We start from the raw sequence: 19,595 nt of genomic DNA, 5'->3' as shown, positions 1-19,595 counted from the left end.
ATGTTTACTGCCTCAATAAATCACAGCACCTATTTATTACCATGCCTCAAGACCTTTGCGCAGTACTGTATGGCTCAAAAAAAGAGATGTTATTTTCTGTGGATTGATGGATAACCATTATTGCAAAACAAAAAAAAAAAAAAAAAAAAAAACGTGAGCAGACAATATAGAAAATGGGATTATAGAAGCCATCCCATTAAAAACAAACTTTAGCTTATATTTAAGCTTACAAGGTGTAAATTGCTTTAATATAAAATATTCCATCTGTCCATCACATAATCAGCATCACACCGATAACATCTGTTTAACTTAGACTCTCTTTCCAGCTTTAGTACCCAGCCTCACATAGTCATACGCTGAAATAGTTGGGATCTGGTCACCCTAAATATAATTACACGTGTTTGAAAACCAGTGATTGAACATGACATAACCCACTGAAACAGTTATTTTAATCTGAAGAAATCTAACAGACTCATACAAACAACGGCATATCTGATCAATCATTGTCTGCCTCATATGTTGAGGCGTTTTCCATCCACTTTTCAGTAAGCCTGATAGGGAGACTTAAGAAAAAAAGTGTGTAGTAATGACATTGAATGTGGACTCTCATCGTATTGTGCTTTTACTAAGGGTCATCAAAAACCTAACACAAAGTGGACTGCCATGTCAGATTATTTAAAATGCTTTGTGGTGCATGTACAAAAATGACCTTCAAAGAAAAAGCAAAAGAGAAACTTAAATGTGTTTACTTATACAAGTGGGCTGCCTTAGCAGCTTCATTATAGCCTATAACAACAAGAAGTGCTCCATTTTTGGCACATTTTGTGTGATTACAAACATCGCTATATCACTGGGCTACATGGCCTTGAAACTGTAAAACTTTGCTGATGCAGGATCACACATTTGCCACAGAAATTCCCAAAATTTCCAGTTCCCTACTTTAAATGTTAGTCCCACTTTTGACACTGACAAAAGAAACAAGCATCAGTTTAATTTTTATCCTTTTTTCTCTCTCAAACATGTGGTACATTTAGAGCATTGTTAGGTGTGTTAGCATTTGCCTGGGATACTGGATGAACAAAAAGGAAGAAAAAAAATAGTGACTTGATAACAAAGAGCATATTGATGCAAACCAAGGACAAAGAAGAATCTAAGTTTGAAAATAAATACTTTTCCTCTCCATTTAAAAAAAAAAAAAAAAAGAGCAAACTGAACAATATCTGTGTGTCTTCTTTGTCCCAGCTCTCTCAGAGGCACTGACAAATATGGACAATATTCTCTTTTCAATAGGCATGCAGTCCACAGGATCACAAGACCCCTGACGAAAAACCCTGTGGAGCTATAGCCATTCAGTTGTCGGTCGCTGGGTTGAAGATGATAATGGATAACATCCACTGGAGCAGACGATTTAAGAGACCGAGCACTCAGAACGGCTTTCATCCTGACTGGACCACCTGCATCCACCTTTCTTTCATCTAAGCCACATAGTTGTACTGGTTGGAGTTCTCCTTGTCACGCTCCATGTAGTCCCTGTCAATAAGAGACTCTATCCTCTTTTTCAAGTCAGCAGGCTGAGAGGAGAGGACAGACAGGAGGCACGAGTTAAAACATGAAAAACATGCCAGCATTTCAAGCTATATTTTGAGGTGTGATATAGAAAAAAAACAGAAGTGAAAAGGCAGATTCATGTTAGTCTTCCCAAAATTTATCATAAAATAAAAAGTAAATTAAAACACCTTCTCCTTTTCCTCTAGACCTGCATAAAGGTTATAGTTTTTTTGTTAGTTTCCCCCCTATTTGATACACGCTGTTACACTGGAGCAGGGGTCCCCAATCCCAGTCCACGAGGGCCGGTGTCCCTGCAGGTTTTAGATGTGTCCTTGATCCATCACAGCTGATTTAAATGGAGAAATTACCTTCTCAACATGTCTTGAAGTTCTCCAGAGGCCTGGTAATTTCATGTGATCATGTGATCCAGGTGTGTCGACCCAGGGTGAGATCTAAAACCTGCAGGGACACCGGCTCATGTGGACTGGGATTGGGGACCCCTGCACTGGAGGATGCTGATATTAAACACTGCCAAAGTTTAAAACCCCGATCCCCTAAGAGTCATATTCTAAATTTGGTCAACACAGCGTAACAGCAGCGTCTAACATTGTTCCTACACAGAGCTATGGAGACCATTATCTATAGCGCTTTACTCAGTCCCTAAGGACCCCAAAGCTACATTCAGTCATTCACCCATTCACACACTGGCAAGCTACATTGTAGGGGGCGCACTGGCGCCACCGGGCCCTCTGACCACCACCAGTAGGCAAACATGGGGTTAGTATCTTGCCCAAGGATATTTGGCATGCAGCTAGGAGGCAGCCTGGGATCGAACCACCGACCTTCTGATTAGTGGCTGACCTGCTCTGCCGCCTGAGCTACAGCCACCCCATGTTTTAGCAGGATCAAAAACATGTGAGACAACTGGTCTCTTGACACTCTTGTTTGTGGCGTAGCTGCTTCTTTAAAAAAACAAAAACAAAAAAAAACAACCATGGAAATTCCAGACTGTACAGTTCCTCTAGTGGTCACCTGAGGCTGGCACCCAAAGCAAGCCAATTCCTATAGAGTCACATCTTAAAATGCCCAACTTTTCAGCATTAAAAACAGATTTACAGCCTTGTAGATAAACAAACAAACAAAAAAATTCTCATGTAGAACTATTTGTGTCTGTGCGGCACACTGGTACTGCATATGGTTGCAGCTTATAGTTCTTATGAAAAAAAAAAAAAAAAAAAAAGAATAAAATGAACACTACAGTGGACAAAAAACACCAAAGTTTTTAAATGCAAAACTCAAAACCAATGGGTGACCTGACAATCATGTGAAAAAGTGCATCTTTATAGGAATGGAGAGAGTCCCCTGAAAACTTTTTCACATGACTGCATCTTTTATCCTGTACGTGAAGAGCAAACATGTTAAAATACAGAGAACTTCTTTGCCGTGAAGTGAAACTTTCAATGCAGCCACTATCTCGGCTTCTCATTTTGGCTTCTTGATCTCTGACTATTTTTCCCCACTCCTTCCTCTTTGTGGTAAACACTGAAGTCACCCCCTATCATGTCCAAGCAAACTTTTAAACCGAATCAGCAATCTGTCACATCGAAGCGTCACTGCTGTCTGGCCAAGTCCTAGTGGGTTTTTTTTTTTGGTTAGATCTAGTTTAGCTGAAATTGTCGACTGTGGAAGAGCGGGGGTCTGTCCAGCAAATGAAAGAAACTTCCTTTACTGGAGGACTGAAAGTAGACGAAAAAGGAGAGGGACTGAAATGGTAAGTGAAAGTAGTGAATACCCAATACAATATTCACATGTAGGAAGCCCCACAGCTTGGAAGGTTTCAAAAGCTACATTCACTTCTCATTATTTCTACTACTAGATCATGCATTAAACCCAGTGTAGTCCTTCTGTATGTTAAAAATACTGGCAACTACCAGTGCTATTTCAGCCTCCTAGTGGACACACCTATCAACTTAAAATTGGCTTATTTTCAAGTTATTGCATTTACAAGATTTTCAGAAAACTAGACCTTCAGTTCGAGGTCACTGAGATTCAAATTCATCTGAGACTTGTAGTAGTTACACCTATGGTATCAATTTTAAAATCCTACGTTCTCAAGTTATTGCATTCACGAGATTTTCAGAAAACTTGACCTGAGGTCAAGCTCGTAGATACACTTATGGTGTCAATTTTAAGGCCCTACGCTGACTCATACTCGAGTTATCACATTCACAAACTTTGGTGTCCGCACCTGGTGATGGCATTCCCCATCAGCTTTTACGACCGAGTGGTAAAAAGAAAAAAAACAAAACAGAAAATCATTTGTGATTATCACCTTGACGGGGAACTTCAGCTGACTGTACACTTCAGACATCAAAAGATTATGGGTCAGAGTCTTCCTCATCTTCATGATCCGCACAATGGCAGCATCGATCTGGTACTGACGATCCTGAAAGACTCTTTCTGTGGTGCTGGCTTGCTCCTCCACCTGAGTAAAAGAGGCGAGTTAAAAATAATTTTCCGATCCTTGAAAGATAATTTAGAAAAATACGGTGAGAGCAAACATACTGTTTCTTTCATCTGGATCTGGTTTATTTTGATCCTGAACAGCTTGTGTTTGAAGTCGTCATTGCAGGAAAACTTGTCCCCATCTTCTACATCTTTGCTTTTTGGGATTTTGGTGAGGACACGTGCTTTACCACATGCAAGTGACTGAAGAGTCCGCCGTAGCTCACTGTCCTCTGTGGAAAGGCCCAAAGATCAGTGTGGCTGGGAAAAAAATAGAGGATGCCATTTCTTCATGAAAAAGTGCTTTAATGTGTTAATACAAACCTATTCCTGTTGCCACTTTGATCTCTTCCAGGGTGAACTCCTCTCCCTCATTAAACATCAGTAAGACAAGGGTTTGGAAAAGTGACACCTGCAGCTCCTTCTTGCCCTTTTGCAAGAAACATCAAGACGATTAGCATTAAACTTGGCTCACTGAGTGAGCAAAACACACAAGGTCATTCTTAGAAAAGAGTTCAAACCTCTTTAAATTCAGCTTTTAAGACACAGTGGCCTAACGTCGACTGCCACTGCAGCTTCCTGCCACTGTGTTTGCCCAGGTAGAAAGTCTTGAAGATCTCCTGCAGTCGCACCATCTGGACAAAGATAAGAGAGGTGTTACAAAGCGACGCTCGTTATATTGAAAAGTACAAAATCAACCCTCAGTATTTGCTCAGGACTAACCTCAGGTGGCAGGTGCACTTCCATAGGGACGTATGTTGGCCAGTAGCCCATAGTGAGGATATTCACTGTCAGCTCGATATTGCCGGGAATGTTTTGGCACTGCATATACTACAGAAATACAAAGACATGAGTTTATCTACCCACAAAGAAGTTTTAATCTTAGTAAACTGAAACTAGCAGGAAACTGAATCCATTAGCAGGATTTTAGACTGAAAACAGGCAGTGTTGGTGAGGGTCCACCCTTTCAGTTTTATTGTAATTACACAAGTCTGAAGACAGAAAATCAAACCAGACTGTAATTATATGAAGAAACTGAATTTTACAACACTGGAAACTAATTTCACCAAACCCTCGTTTACAGAGCTATTTTAGTAACCAGGTATTACAGAGATACTTCTATTATAAATGGCTCTATTTGTGTTTATCATCCTCCCGCTCTGTTTCCTTTATACATGTCAGATACTTTGCAATACTTTAATGTTAATACTTTCAGTTTTTATTCATCTTTATACATACAGTTTTTTCCCCTCAAAAAAATGATTCAGTGCGCCTTATGTATTAATTCTGCATCAATAGCAGGGAAAGTTTGTTGTCTGCATTTTAATACGTCAGAGTTTATATGCACATCCGTCCTGGCTGACTGTAGTTGGTGGTTGTCTTTCTGACGCACCCACAAAACAAAACGTACATTAAGCCAGCTGCCTACTGTCTCACACCTCTTCCATGAAACACGTTGTTTAACTGGAGAACTGGTGCAAACCAGACACTATTCTCAGACTGAATGTGCCCCAGGTTTTATGTTATGCTGACAGTTGAATTACATCTTTTTGATTTACAATGTCTATATTTCAAGCCCTCAGGGAAAGCAAAGGTAGGCTAACACTTTGGTTGCATTGTCGGCAATTTTTTTCTTTTTGATAAAACTTCAATGAAAAGATTTGTCTTTTTTCACCATGTAATGCTTCAATATGTGTGAACAAAACCTTTTCCAAAATGTCATTTTTGCCTATTTATGTAGGCAAAGTGTTACCTGTTTGAACTGCACCATGATGTCCTTAGAAAGCTCCATGTCCTTGAACATCCCCTCCAACTTGCTGGTGAACGCTGCTCCACATTCTGAAAAACAAACGTTGTGAGTCAAAGTTCAATCAGTCACTGTCAGGATTCCATCATGTAGTGCCTGTGTGCACACGTGCTAAGAAATGGCACTAAGCTATGAAAACTGACCGTGTTTAAGCTTTGACAGCATTGATTTTTCAGCATCAACAGAAGCACTTTTTCCAACCAGCAACCTCTTAGCCAGGTCCTTTTTGTAAAACGCCTCGAAAACATCTTTTCCTGCAAGGACATCAAAGTCTCACAATAAAGGCCGCACAAAGGACAAAGTACTGTACTTACACAACTGTTACAGTAAACATTACCATAGATGAATCTAAAGATAATCATGATCTTATCCAGCATCTTCTCCAGCTCTTCATCCGTGGCCTCTTTGTTTCCTGCCCTCAGCTTTGAATCCACATGTTTTGCTATAGAGAAATGTTGATTATTATCATGTTGGCAGAATTATTGTTGTTGATTGTTATTATTTTTCTCTTCACTGTGTGGCAGTTATGAATGGGGAACATGCTTAGTTACAGACCTATGAGCTCTGCAGGTTTATTTGGCCGTTTGTTGATGAATGTTTCAAAAGCTTCCTTCATGGCATTAACAAATTTCTCATTCTTCATGAAACACACGTCGATGATTAGATCCACTTTATCTTTAAAGTCCAGCAACTCCTGCACCATGGTTTTGTCTTTTTCCGGATTGATTACGATCGTGCTTCCAAAAGCCTGAATTTGTATTTTCAAGACATTAAAAACAATTAAAACAGTGAATTGATTCTGTCTTCTCTTCAGTCTTTCATTTAAAAGCTGCCATACCTTTATGTATTCTATCCAGTGCTGCAGGAGCACGCTAACGCCACCACGCACTCGACTGAAGAGCTGATAGAGGAGAGACAGATCCTGAATTCTGTTCTCATCCAGCAGGTTGGTCAGACCTGCAAGTTTCAAATAACAGCTAGAGGTCAATCAAGACTCAGTATGAGGTTCAGACAAGACAGTCACATATCAGGTACTTCCAGAACAGTCACTTATGCTTCACTAAGAGTAAAAAAACTAGGACAGCAGGTTGACTTTAATTTCATTCCCACCGACTGGATTCATTGGAATCACTCTCAGACTGATTGCCAAAGGTTTACAAATAACTGCAGTCTAATTTTTCATGCAGATTGCAAACATGTTGCAATCAGTATCAGTCAGTCTGCGCAGATGAGTGAAAATCGCTTGAGGTCCATCTATTTGCAATAGAGGACTCGACTTAACTGGTTGCATTCTGGTTATATTCCCAGAATTCCGCATCAAAGTTACTCGGCACCGATGTCATTCTGCATTTAAACTGCCATCCTGCAGTAACTAGAGAACTATTTGTTAAGGAATTTTTATTTTAAATTCATGATGTTCTGGCTAAACTCTGAATGTAAGTAGTGAATACGATTTTCTTTGTATGTAGACGACAGCAGATTTGATTTTTTCCCTCTTAACTTATCACAGTTCATCTCTGTATTATCACAAGCAGATTGCATGCAATTGCTAACTTGACTCTGTTCAATTGCATAGTGATAGTCCTGTTGCCATCTAGATGCACGAATGTTGTTTTGAAGACACTGACTGATTGGTCAGAGTGGTCATAGACCTGGGGTCCGTTCTTCGTACCTCGCTAAGTAAGTTAGCTGGATTTGATTGTTGACGATTTCGCGTGATCTTGGATCGTTCGGTTCTCTGAAGCTCATCCGGGACTTGCTGTCATAGCAACAGATCCGTAAGCGTAAACCTGCTCGGGAGCAGGCTTACTTTATGTAAACAGGATTAGATCGCGGCCACTCAGGTATGTCCGCTTCATTTATACGAAAGCAACAGCGATATTTTACCACTAAAGATATCAATGTAACTAAAGATAATGCAGTACTTGATTCTTGTATTGATTCCATACAGATACACACAGGTCATTTCCTAAAAAAAGGGAAATGTACTATTAATCATTCTATTTCATGTATTTGATTATTTCAGATGTAATTCATATTTTAGAGTAGTAATAGTAAATTACTTCGTGTAATCAAGATGAGAGACCACGGCTATAAAAGCGAAGGTGGATTTGGGAAGTCTGTCGCAGTCATATCCTGTCCGTATACGCGAGCCACCCATTGCGGAAGGTGCAAGATTGATAATGAGAGTTTTCAGAATCCAGCGTATATTGCGGGATAGACAGGATCCTTTAGCTCAGCGCGACAGTGTGCTCATAGAGAGATATCGATTTTCCCGTGAGGGTATTATTCACTTAACCAACTTGTTGACGAGGGGGTGCAGGACCACCACCTGTCTTTTTTTGCTCTGCCCTTTTCTTGGTTGTTGTTATGAACAAACAAACAGATTATTTCAGGGTCTCTTTCCAAGAGACTAAAAGCAATATAAGTGATAAATATTACCATTCTGTAGAATATTCTTATTTCACTTTTACTTGTTCCCATGTTCTAGTGGGTCCTGTTGTGGCTCTAATGTGAAAGAGGATATAATGTAATATAATATAATATGATATAATGTAATAAAATATAATAAATTTACCCTACCGCCTACTGGTGTTGGCCAGAGGGGCCGATGGCGCGATATGGCAGCCTGGCTTCTGTCAGTCTGCCCCAGGGCAGCTGTGGCTACAACCGTAGCTGCCTCCACCAGTGTGTGAATGTGAGAGTGAGTGAATAGTGGCATTGTAAAGCGCTTTGGGTGCCTTGAAAAGCGCTATATAAATCCAATCCATTATTATTATTATTATTATTATTAAATTACTTACGAGTTTAATTTGTCAGCAACTTCCTGCCAGCCCTCTCTCCTTGCTTTTGCAGCCTTTGCAGTGTTCCCTTGCGTTTTAATTAAACTCTGAAACTCCTGAAATCCCTCACTCAAGAGTTCTTGCTCTGCTGCCGAAAAATACCGAGCGCGCTCCTTCGACATTTTCGCCGACCAATCAAAGGGTTGCCGATCAATGTTTCTACTATCGATGCGTAGCCCCTGTTAAGCCACCCAGTGATCTCACATTACTTCATCCAGCTGTACTAATCGTCAACAACAGGTGTGTTCGGAGAACCGGAATAGCGAGCTCAAAGTTAGCGCGATGATTTGATCTTGGATGTAGTAAGCGAGGTACGAAGAACGGACCCCTGGTACCCATTTTTGAAGCTACCATATCGAAGCCATGGCATCACAATCACTGCACACAGTTACAATAGGTCTCTTTCTATACAAAGCGGTGAAAGACAAAGAGACTTAAACAAAAAACTCTGGTTTTTGCATTTATAAAAGTTACAGGCCACTAGATATCTGCCTTAATGAGGACTTAAGATTTGCCTGCTTTTTTGTAAACCTTGTTGTTCATTGACTTTAATTCAAATTCTTCACAATGGAAATTACCTATGTAATTTATTTAAATTTGACAAATATTGTGAGCTAAAAGGCTGTCTTTATATCCCAACAGCCTTTTAGGACCTAGAACTGGTCCAAGTTTGAGAACTACTACTCATATAAACAACATAAAAACAAAAAGACTAATGCAACATTATATGAAACTAAAAATGTCTTAAATCAGACACACTGAAGAGAAAATCTTGTTAAAAAATTGCCATAATTTAAAATATGCTGTAACAATGACAAAAAGGTACATTTAATAAGCTAAACCCTCATTTGTTTTACAATAATTTATTATTATATAGTGACCGCTTATATTAAGTGTTTACCTTTTTGCAGAGTTGCTGTGAGATGTTCACCAAGCAGCTGCTTCTCCACAGCAAGGATGAGCGGTTTTCTGAGAGGAGGAAAAAGCTCAGGTTACGCATCGATCTCTGTCACCGTTTATTTGCTAAGTGAACGCTTCAGTCCGACACTCACTGTGTGCTCTGGTCCAGGTACGTGATTACTCTGTCAGCCTCCTCCTCCAAGCGCTTGTTAACATGATGGAGATATTCTGGTACCTAAAAAAAACACATTTACATTCACACCACAGCTTTTAATGCTTATTCTGTAATGCAGATGAAAACTACCCATCGAAAGATTACATAACATCATAAAAAGTTGTTTTTCTTGCATAGAGGATAATTTGGCAGTCTTCACAGAGAGGTTTGTAGTTTTATTTTCCCTACAGTTTCTTCAAATTAAACTATAAGAATTGAGCGTTTGCAAAACAAAGTCTCTGCGCTTCACCTTTTGTATAAAAAAACAACAACCAAAAATCCACATAAACTAAGCTTCCAGTTGCAAAGTGAACGTTTTATATACTTTCTGCTTCAACCAGGCAAATGTTTTTTTTGCTGAGCTAAAAGCTTCACTCAAAACACGTTTACGGTGCCAGACCTGCTTTCTGCTTTACTAATGCTTAGTTCAGTGGCTACATCTGTGTTCCTCCTCTTCTATAATGAATTTCCACATGTGGTTAAATGGTTGGCTTTTTGTAAAATTTCTAACAACATCAAAAAATATTGAATCCTTTCTGAGGCATTAGTTGCTTATTTATTCCTTAGAAGAACCAAATGTGACAAAAAAGCTTCAAATCCTCACATCTGACAAGACAAACCCAGGGAATGGTTGGATGTTCTGTTAGAAGTAATTAACAAGAATTCTAAGAACAGCTGCCAAGGATTTTTCATGGGTTACTAAACTAATGACTTTAAGTATTGGTTTAGTCAGCTGATCAATGAATCGTGGATAACAGACGACAAAATAAAAAGAATGTGTTCCGAGTATGAGGTTATATAAATCACCTCTCTCTCCTGCATCAGCCTCTGTCCCTCTGCAGCGTACAGTCGATTAGTTTCCTCCAGAAAGCGTTGCTCAAAGGACTCTTGATAAATCTGCCAAGGAGGCCGACAGAACACAGGTTTCATTAAAAATATCTGACAACAGGAAACAGACACTTTATCACACCCGTGTGCAGGTGAGCCATGCAAACAACACACTTTTGTTGTGGTTCAAATAAACGGAGGAAATCCAAACAATCTTCAAAAACACATTTAGACCGTCACTACTTAATATCTGGGTTATTATTTGAAGAGTTGCCCTATTACCTGAAGGTCAGAGAGCATGCTCAGCAGGCTCCTCAGCAGACTGCGGTCTATCGCCTCTCCGTTTCGCTCCCTCTCAATGAGCAGCAGAATCCCGTCGATGGTTTTGCTCTGAACCTTCAGATCGCTGATGATGTAGAACCGGAACAGCTCCAGACCCATGTCCCTGAAGACCACAACAACCCGTTCACCATACAATAAAACAGAAATCAGCCCGAGTACGAAGCTAAAACCACAACATGGCTGATCACTCACCAAATCGATGGCAGCATGGAATTCTGTAAAACGTAGGTGCGATCCAAAAACAGGAATATACTCCTAATCATGATCTGTGGAACAAAGATACACAATTAATCACGCTTTCAATGTTCAGATGACCTCCTCCAATCTTACATATGAAGTTTAAAGGTCCTACAAAGCCTGCTGAGATTTCGCAGATGTTGCAGCTTCATTTGTTGGTGGTTAAAAAGTTAAGAAATGGAACAGAAATCACTTTAAGACGGAGAACAGATCGTTAGCTCTTTCAGTTTGGGGGAATTTTAATTCCCTGAATATCCATGTGTTGTTTAGGATGTGAAGAAATCAGTCAGAAATCAGGTTGTGCACATATTTCTATACTCATTGCCTTAGCTGCAAGCAGACTAATGTTGCGCATAGTCTGTCCCCAGAGGCTCATTCTGAACCAGAGAACAGCAAATCAAATTGATAACTCATAGGCAGCAAGTTTAAGACACACATATGAGGCAAACATAACTTGGCTCAGGATAAATACTCAAATAAATGTATATGTTGTTCAGTTAATAACTCACTGATTGAATTTCAATCAATATAAAATCCTTCGAGCAATAAAATACGGTATTACAACCTTGGGCCGGTAAAACTAAAAAGTGGGTCTGTGCAATCCTTCTTACTGTTTAGAGTAGTAAGAGCGCTGCAGAGGCAGTAAGAGTAATGTATTGTGGTATTAGTGTTAGTGGAAGGATTTGATAACCTGCAAATAGTAAATTTATGGAGAACACATGGGTTAACTGCTGCTGACTACCCGAAATGTCTAAACTATCATTATGGGCTGGATGGTCTGTTGTGTGGTGGCATTATAGGAAAATTCTAATTTTTAACATTACATTTGTTTCTCTCTCTTCGCTGTCAAATACTCTAGTTAGCACAGATGCATCTGCTCCATACTGCTGTATGTAAATTGCCTACTATTATTGAAGTTTCATATGCTTGTTATGCTAGTTTTCAGAACCACACCCACTTCCTTCGATACCTGATCACTTTCACTTAAACAGCTTCTTTATTAAGTGTGTGATTAAGAAACCGTTACTGCGCCAGCAAGCTGGATGCCCTGTAGCGATTCAACTTTAAACACTAGCGTAGGTAGCAGACTTGAGATATTCTATAGTAATGTCGTAAATTTCCATCTCCTCTAGCGTTCCTCACTCTGCTGGACTGGCTGCTTGCAGGCATTGCACAACTAACCTCATACAAAACCCAAGATAGTGATATTTGCAAAACAGTCCATTTACAGGGCCGGGGTGGGGGGTGACTAATGACAGATGCATTTGAGTTGCACTACTTGGAATGTAAGAGCCAGAATAGTTTGTCTCTGTTTGTAATATTTCATTTACAAGCCCCCCGACCAACTCTATTATAAATCAGTTTTTAAAAATTGCTATGTTTAACAGTTTTTAACAGTATAAAACATACCATTTGTCTACAGTGATCTTGCCAGCACTTGTCAATTTTCTTCAGGAAAAGCACGCTGTCCAGGGCATCCGTGAGAACAAAGTTAAGGCAACAGTGGACACAAAATAACAACATCTTCTCTATGCGATTCAGCGAGCGAGACCGTGAAAGGATATTCTCTGAACTGATCAATTTGTGCCTTGATGTGGTCTTCACACACGGCCCTCAGCTGTTTGTACAACTTGGCAGAGATCTTATGGAAGCAGAGGTTTTCCACAGCCTGAGGGGAGAAAACAGAGCTGTCGGAATAATGATAACGGCACAGTTGCTGTTTGCAGATGGGGGAATTCAGCGGGTCTGTCTGGATACCTGGTAGAGCTCCTCTAGATTGTATTTGATTGACGTGCTGTTCTGTATGGCCTCCACCGCCTCCTTCAGCTTCTGCCAGGTCTCCTGCGTGTAGTTCTCAGGCAATTTGGGCTTTTCTGTGAGAAAAACAAAAACAGAACTGTGTTACCAGTCTCACTCATACTTAGAGGACTGATTATGAGAAGGCATAATCAGTCTGTCTAAATGCAAGTGAATACGTCTGTGATAACTTTTTAGACTGACTGTAACTTATTTTTGGTAAATTCCCAGTTAACTAGAATTACTTAAATTCCAGAATTTTCATTGGTGAGAGAAAAATGCATTTACCAACCAAGAAAGATAAACTCATTTGTGAAATAAGTCACAACCAAATTTGGGTTCCTCAACACAGATGTCCCTCTCTTGTTTCTATGTCCGTCTGCATGTGGTCTCTCACGCAAAATTACCATTTTCCCACTCTTGTTTTGGAAAATGATTCACTCTGCTCAGCTCAAGTTGCACACATGACAGATTTTTACGGATTATTTTTAATATACATTTAAAGAACGTTATCATTATGAAAACAATCTGGTTTAGTTTTGGGGCAAAATACCGAGGTTGCCACGGTGATACGAACCCCACTTTGTAACGTACATGTTGCTAAAATGAGGAGTACCTCTAATTGAAATAAATGTTACAGTTCATGTTCACAAACGCTAACAGACTTTTTCACATTTGCTGAGACCACACTGCAATACTCCTTTTAAATTTTTCTCTTGATTCTCTCATTTCTGTCTTATAAGACATCCCATGAGAGCACTTTAAAAAAATATGCTTTTTTAAATGTTTGTGCAAGATTCTCACAGTTTAAACTTCTTAAATTTTTTTTTAACTCTGTGGTTTGATTTGCTGTTCTTGTGTTTTTGTCTGGTCACCTTAAAGTCAAAGATGGTTTAAGTACTTATCACAGTATTAATCTGTTTTTTTCCCACATACTACACCCGGTCCCAGTCTTCATTTACTCATTGTTGGCCATCTATAACAACTGTACCATACAAGCTGAAACCACAATATGAATTTTAGTGTATTAAAAAAAACTGCACCTCAGTTTTTCTCAGTTTACTGACACTCGGCCAAATATTGTATCATCGGGTCTGTGACACACATTTGCACCAACAAAATGTCAAACCTAAAGACTCCAGATCAGGTATCTTTAAAGTGAAGATTTCTTTGTTCTCATGGAAGAAAAATGGGTTGGGGTGAGCAATCAATAACGCAGTTTACAGTTTATAGGGCTGACGCAGTGTTTACAGAGTAAACATCTTTACTAATATATATACAAATATATTTCATATACAAAATGGGTAGTTTTTTAAAAAACTTTCCAGCAATGTATCTGATAACTTAGTTGCCTCAGCATCACTGTCTGTAATAACTGAATAAAATAAAAAAGAACAATATTTATTTATTTGATATTTGTCTTGGTTAAAACTTGCTGCCTTTGTTTCTACAGCTTGAATTATTTGTTTAACACGTGTAAGGTAGGATGCTACTCTAACACTGGTTACTTACTGGTGTCTTGTAATCCAGTGTGGGCTGAGCCTGAAGACTGCAATAATAAAATACAATTAACTGATACTCTGCTATGTGTGCTGCAGCCCAGATTTCAGGGTTTTTCCTGGCTTAGAAAAGATCATCAAGGGGTGACAACCAGAGCTATTACAGTGTTGTATTCTTCTTATTAATTTATTATTACTTTTTATTCCATCTTGAATTTTCATTTTAAATTTTTGTTTATATATAGATATCTATCTATCTATCTATCTATCTATCTATATCTATATATATATATATATCTATATCTATATCTATATCTATATATATATATATATATATATATATATATATATATATATCTATATATATATATATATATATATATATATATATCTATAGATAGATATAGATATCTATAGATATATCTATCTATATATATATATATCTATATATCTATATATATCTATCTATATATATATATATATCTATATATATATATATATCTATATATATATATATATATATATATAGATATATATATAGATAGATATATATCTATATAGATATATATCTATATATCTATATCTATATATCTATATCTATATATATATATATATATATATATATCTATATCTATATCTATATATATATATATATCTATATCTATATCTATATATATATATATATATATATATATATATATATATATATATATATATATATATCTATATCTATATCTATATATATATATCTATATCTATATCTATATATATATATATATATATATATATATATATATCTATATATATATCTATATATATATATATATATATATATATATATATATATATATATATATATATATATATATATATATATATATATATATATATATATATATAGGGTTTTTTTTTTTTTTTTAAGGACAAAGTCTTGAATTAGTCAATTACACAGAAATTTTGAATGTATTTACACCTAGTTTTGACTAAGTGTAATCCGATATAATCGAATACACCTAAGTACAGACAAGTATAGTAAGCTTGTCTCTGTGTCTAAAAAACATTGCTATGTTAGGGATCAATAAGCCACACTTCCAGGTTATCATTTCAAAATTTTGAATTGGGTTCTTTAAAATTCTCAACTTAGTTTCAGCCAGTAAGTCAAGATTTCGAGATAATAACTCCTAAGGTCAATTTAATGTTCACTTTTAGTTCAAACTACCCACACAAGCGGTTTGATGAAAGACTAATCGATATTTTAACGAAGACCCCTATCATACATGACGGTACTGCACGCATAGGGAAAATATGGCCCGAGGACAAAAACTGCTTGGCTCCTGATGTCTTTAAAGAATAATCAGACCCGAAGCTTCTGGGAAACAAAATACAAAAAAGATTTATGTTCTTGGATTTCAAAACAACGACTGTGAGAAGTCAGTGCTGTTATTTCACTCATGTTGAACAGACGGCACTCCACTGCAAACAACTGCTCTGTGATGAAAAGCAACACCTTCAACCTAATGGTAAATATATCAAAATACCAGAAGGCCGTACAGCCTTTAAGTGGACTGTTTTATTTCAGATCTAATACTTTACTTGAATCCATTAATAGAAACGCCACCAGTGGCCCAGATGGACTTGAGGCTGGCCTAACATAGTTTGTTTTACAGCCCATCGATGGCATTGAACCCTGCAATAATAGTCTGTCAATGTTTACTATTACTTTTTTCCCCTGGCCACTTTATAAACAAACGTATTTTATGCTCAGGCAAATGAAACTTTCAAAAAACAGTTAAAGAACATGGTACACCTACAGTCATTAATAACTGTCGTTTGGTGGGATGTCCACATACCTAAGTCCTCTTTTTTTGGTATGTAAGTGGAAATGGGCCTCTACTTAAACAAGTGATAATGTCCTCCAGTGTTCAACTTAACAGGCCAACAGATCAGACGATTACTGCCCCACAAAGAGAAGCCAATTTAATTATTTTAGTGGAGTACATGCTTTCCCTCTCTTTAGACTCACCCCTCCATGCTGCAGGTACTGCTGTTGGAAAGAGAGGATGGCTGCTGTCAGCTCGCAGCAATGTTTACCAGAAATCTGGCATATTTAAAGATCTGGCAGCTTTAACTTTAGCTCCTGATTTTGGATAGGGGCAAGTGAAACCCATTTATAGGTTTAAACTATCCGTACAGGTGGTTTGATTTAGCAAAATCAAAGGGACTTATTAACTTATTTATAGTTACCAAGATTACTAATCAAGGAAATACACATTTTTCCCAAGTTTGCCAAAGCCCGTGATATCTTTGTCCTATGTTATGGTACAATTTTTAAGCATTAAACTCATAGATAGCTGTTTAAAATGAGCTCTAGTCTCTGTTAAATGTGTCGGCCAGCTGGGACCATATCATTGTGATATAGCAGGGATTTGTAAGTTTAAGGTGTGTTTTTTTTTTCTTTTTAGGAGCTTGGACCCCATCATCCACCAGTGTCTACCTCTGAAGTTCTTGATGACTAGTTTCTTGGCAGCACCGGGTTTACTGTTGGAGAAGGTGGTGGATCCTGCAGTTTTCGTCAGTCCGTTTGCGTGGTGCCCCACGCCGCCGGGCAGGAACATGGCTTTGCTTTTGTTATTGGAGCACGAAGCAGCAGCAGCAGCAGCCTCCTCAGCCATTTTCACATCGAGTCCAATGAAATCCACTGAATCCTCAAACCTCAACTTCTTCTGAATGTGCAGCGGAGTGGGAGAGGAAGAGGAGGAGGAGGAGGAGGAGGAATTCAGGGTCTTTGGAGGCGAAGAGGAGATCGTGTCACTAGTGTCTTCCCTCTCCGAGCCGTTTATTTTCCTCTTTTTCGTAGATGTGATGTTACCGCTGTCGGTTTTGACATCAGTAGCCGCGGGTCTAGCCTCCTGGGTTGGCGGTGGTGGGGGATTAGGGGAAGATAAACCTGTTGGAAACATGAAAAAACGGGAATACTAATTCTTAACAGCCAGTCTTCTGATCGGAAACTTCCAGGGTCGCCGGGAGGGGGGAAAAGCTCAGCGTCCGAGAGCTTTTATCTGCCTTAACGCGGAGAGGTTAAACCAAAGTCCTCTATCCTGTATAAAACAGACAATAAATCACAAACTACAGAAGCTCCACTTGAACCTAGCCTCGTCGCTGTCTTGTTATTGCTGGCAGGAGACGAAAGATGGTTGGCTATTGCTTCCTCTTTTGCCTCGCTTGTCTAAGCGCGTCGTAAAGTCGTGCAGAGAGTGAGCGGTTTGAGGAAAGCGGCTGTTAATGAAAAATATTTACAGGAGAAACGCAGAAACTACGAGAACACGCTCACATGGGAGGAAAACAGCCGTCGGCGAACACGGGAAAAATCCGCTCAGAAAAGCTAGTCCGTGACCCCACCGGAAGTACTTTGTACAAAAGTAGTTTTTGCACAAGCGTGTTTCTTTTTTTCTAAACCAACCCAAGCGCTGTGACCGTTTCGGCCACAAGATGGCGCCCAGGCTAGACGTTTGACGTAAGTGTCACGCAAACAAATAAATAATAAATAAATAAATAATGCAATCGATGAATGAAAAGGTTTTGTACCGAGTCAACCTTTTTTATTATTATTTTTTTGTTTTGACCCATGACAACTAATTTTCTTGGTTTGTTTGCCCTATATGTTTTGAATGGTCAACTACTTGTAATAAAGTTAATTTCAATTTAAAAAACCAAACAAATCAACAACAACAAAAACAAGGACAGATAAGTTTCAAACTTCTGCTTCTGTGTTATCCGATATTTTTTTCTTTATTTAGAAATGACGTCAGTTCAAACGGCACCTTCTGTAATTCCCACACTGAGTGCAGTCAATCTTTTCTGGGAAAGTACCCATGAGTTTTGGCACGGGATTTGTATATTTATCTTGGATTGTATTACTTGCAGCTTTAACTTTGGCTTGAAAAGCTTACTTTGTAATATATCTCACAATATTTCTGGCAGGATTTTATATCTATAAATGTACAAATTTCCAATTCATTCATTTTGGTTTTGGGTTTCTTTTTTTCTGTCTTCCCTGATTTTCTGTCCCCCTTATATTAACAAAGTTAAATATTTTAACTACAATGTTCTTTTTGCACTGTGGTGCGAATGTTAAAGTAACCAGAGTGAAGTATATATAAACTAATTTTTTTTTTTTTTTTTTTTTTTTAAAGTTGAGATGATCATGGGATTTGAACCAGTAACCTTTGGCTATGAAATGATAGTGCTAAGTAACCATTGCACCAGCAATACTTTTCCAATAGAATTTACTAAGAAAGACTTGACTGTATTCAAAATCGATATTGATTATAGATTTTACCGCGCAGAAACTCTGGATGTTCAGATAAACATCTGTGATACAATATTTTATTATTCAAGATGAAATTATGAAGAACACACCATTTATCATACAACTATTTCTTAATGAGGGAAAATTACAATTCATGAAAGACTTTCAATATAATACCATCGCCATCTTAAAATTCAAACAACAAACATTGCTTTATTAAATGATTATAATATGCTACAATATGTGGTAGGTGACTGGCTTTTCTTTCATTTTAGCAACAGGTATTTCACAGAAAAGAAGATCAGACACCAGCTAGGCAGGATAAGAAAGACAAACGCAACAACATTGTCATCCCCTTTGTAGCCGGTGTATCAGAGAAACTCGGGAGAGTTTTCTCCAAGCACGACATCCCAGCTTACTTCAGACCCAGCAACACACTCAGACAGAAACTGGTTCATCCCAAAGACAAACTTCCTAAACACAAACTTAACAATGTAGTGTATGCTGTACAGTGTAGCGAGGAATGCCCAAATCTCTACAATGGAGAGACCACCATATATATATATTATAAACATTTTAAAAACTGAGTATGTGTATAGTTTTAACAACACCTATATATATACACATATATATATATATATATATATCGGGACTTTGTCGTGATAAGAGAAACGGTTGTGTTACGAATATTACCTAGGTAACAGGATGACGCGCCTTTTGACCTGACTTGCCGTGTGACGTGAAAACTGTTGCAAAGTGGCGCAAT

At 38.1% G+C, this 19,595-nt stretch overlaps 1 protein-coding gene across 2 annotated transcripts; it reads right to left on the bottom strand.

Moving 5' to 3' along the window:
* Nucleotides 1-432: 432 nt before the first annotated feature.
* Nucleotides 433-19,577, bottom strand: cul4b (cullin 4B). 2 transcript variants are annotated; one of them, XM_085433358.1, is made up of 21 exons: nucleotides 19,523-19,577; nucleotides 17,015-17,467; nucleotides 12,983-13,098; nucleotides 12,790-12,893; nucleotides 12,635-12,704; nucleotides 11,180-11,253; nucleotides 10,928-11,090; nucleotides 10,625-10,714; nucleotides 9,756-9,838; nucleotides 9,605-9,672; nucleotides 6,699-6,817; nucleotides 6,416-6,608; nucleotides 6,198-6,302; nucleotides 6,004-6,114; nucleotides 5,807-5,892; nucleotides 4,777-4,884; nucleotides 4,575-4,688; nucleotides 4,378-4,483; nucleotides 4,114-4,286; nucleotides 3,881-4,033; nucleotides 433-1,571 (listed from the first exon to the last, which is right to left on the bottom strand). In XM_085433358.1, exons 2-21 carry the CDS (start codon nucleotides 17,190-17,192, stop codon nucleotides 1,476-1,478), a joined length of 2,310 nt encoding a protein of 769 aa, XP_085289484.1. In that variant the 5' UTR covers nucleotides 17,193-17,467; nucleotides 19,523-19,577; the 3' UTR covers nucleotides 433-1,475. The 2 variants fall into 2 exon arrangements, with proteins under 2 accessions (XP_085289484.1, XP_085289476.1); XM_085433350.1 differs by lacking the exon at nucleotides 19,523-19,577 and having other exon boundaries at nucleotides 17,015-18,015.
* Nucleotides 19,578-19,595: the final 18 nt, after the last annotated feature.

This window comes from Copadichromis virginalis, linkage group LG2, assembly GCF_057382275.1.
Source record: "Copadichromis virginalis isolate Kocher_CV1m ecotype Utaka linkage group LG2, C_Virginalis_male_GT1.1, whole genome shotgun sequence".
Taxonomy (NCBI): Eukaryota; Metazoa; Chordata; class Actinopteri; order Cichliformes; family Cichlidae; genus Copadichromis; species Copadichromis virginalis.
Note: the sequence above shows the minus strand (reverse complement) of the source record. Positions and strands in the feature narration are given on the sequence as shown.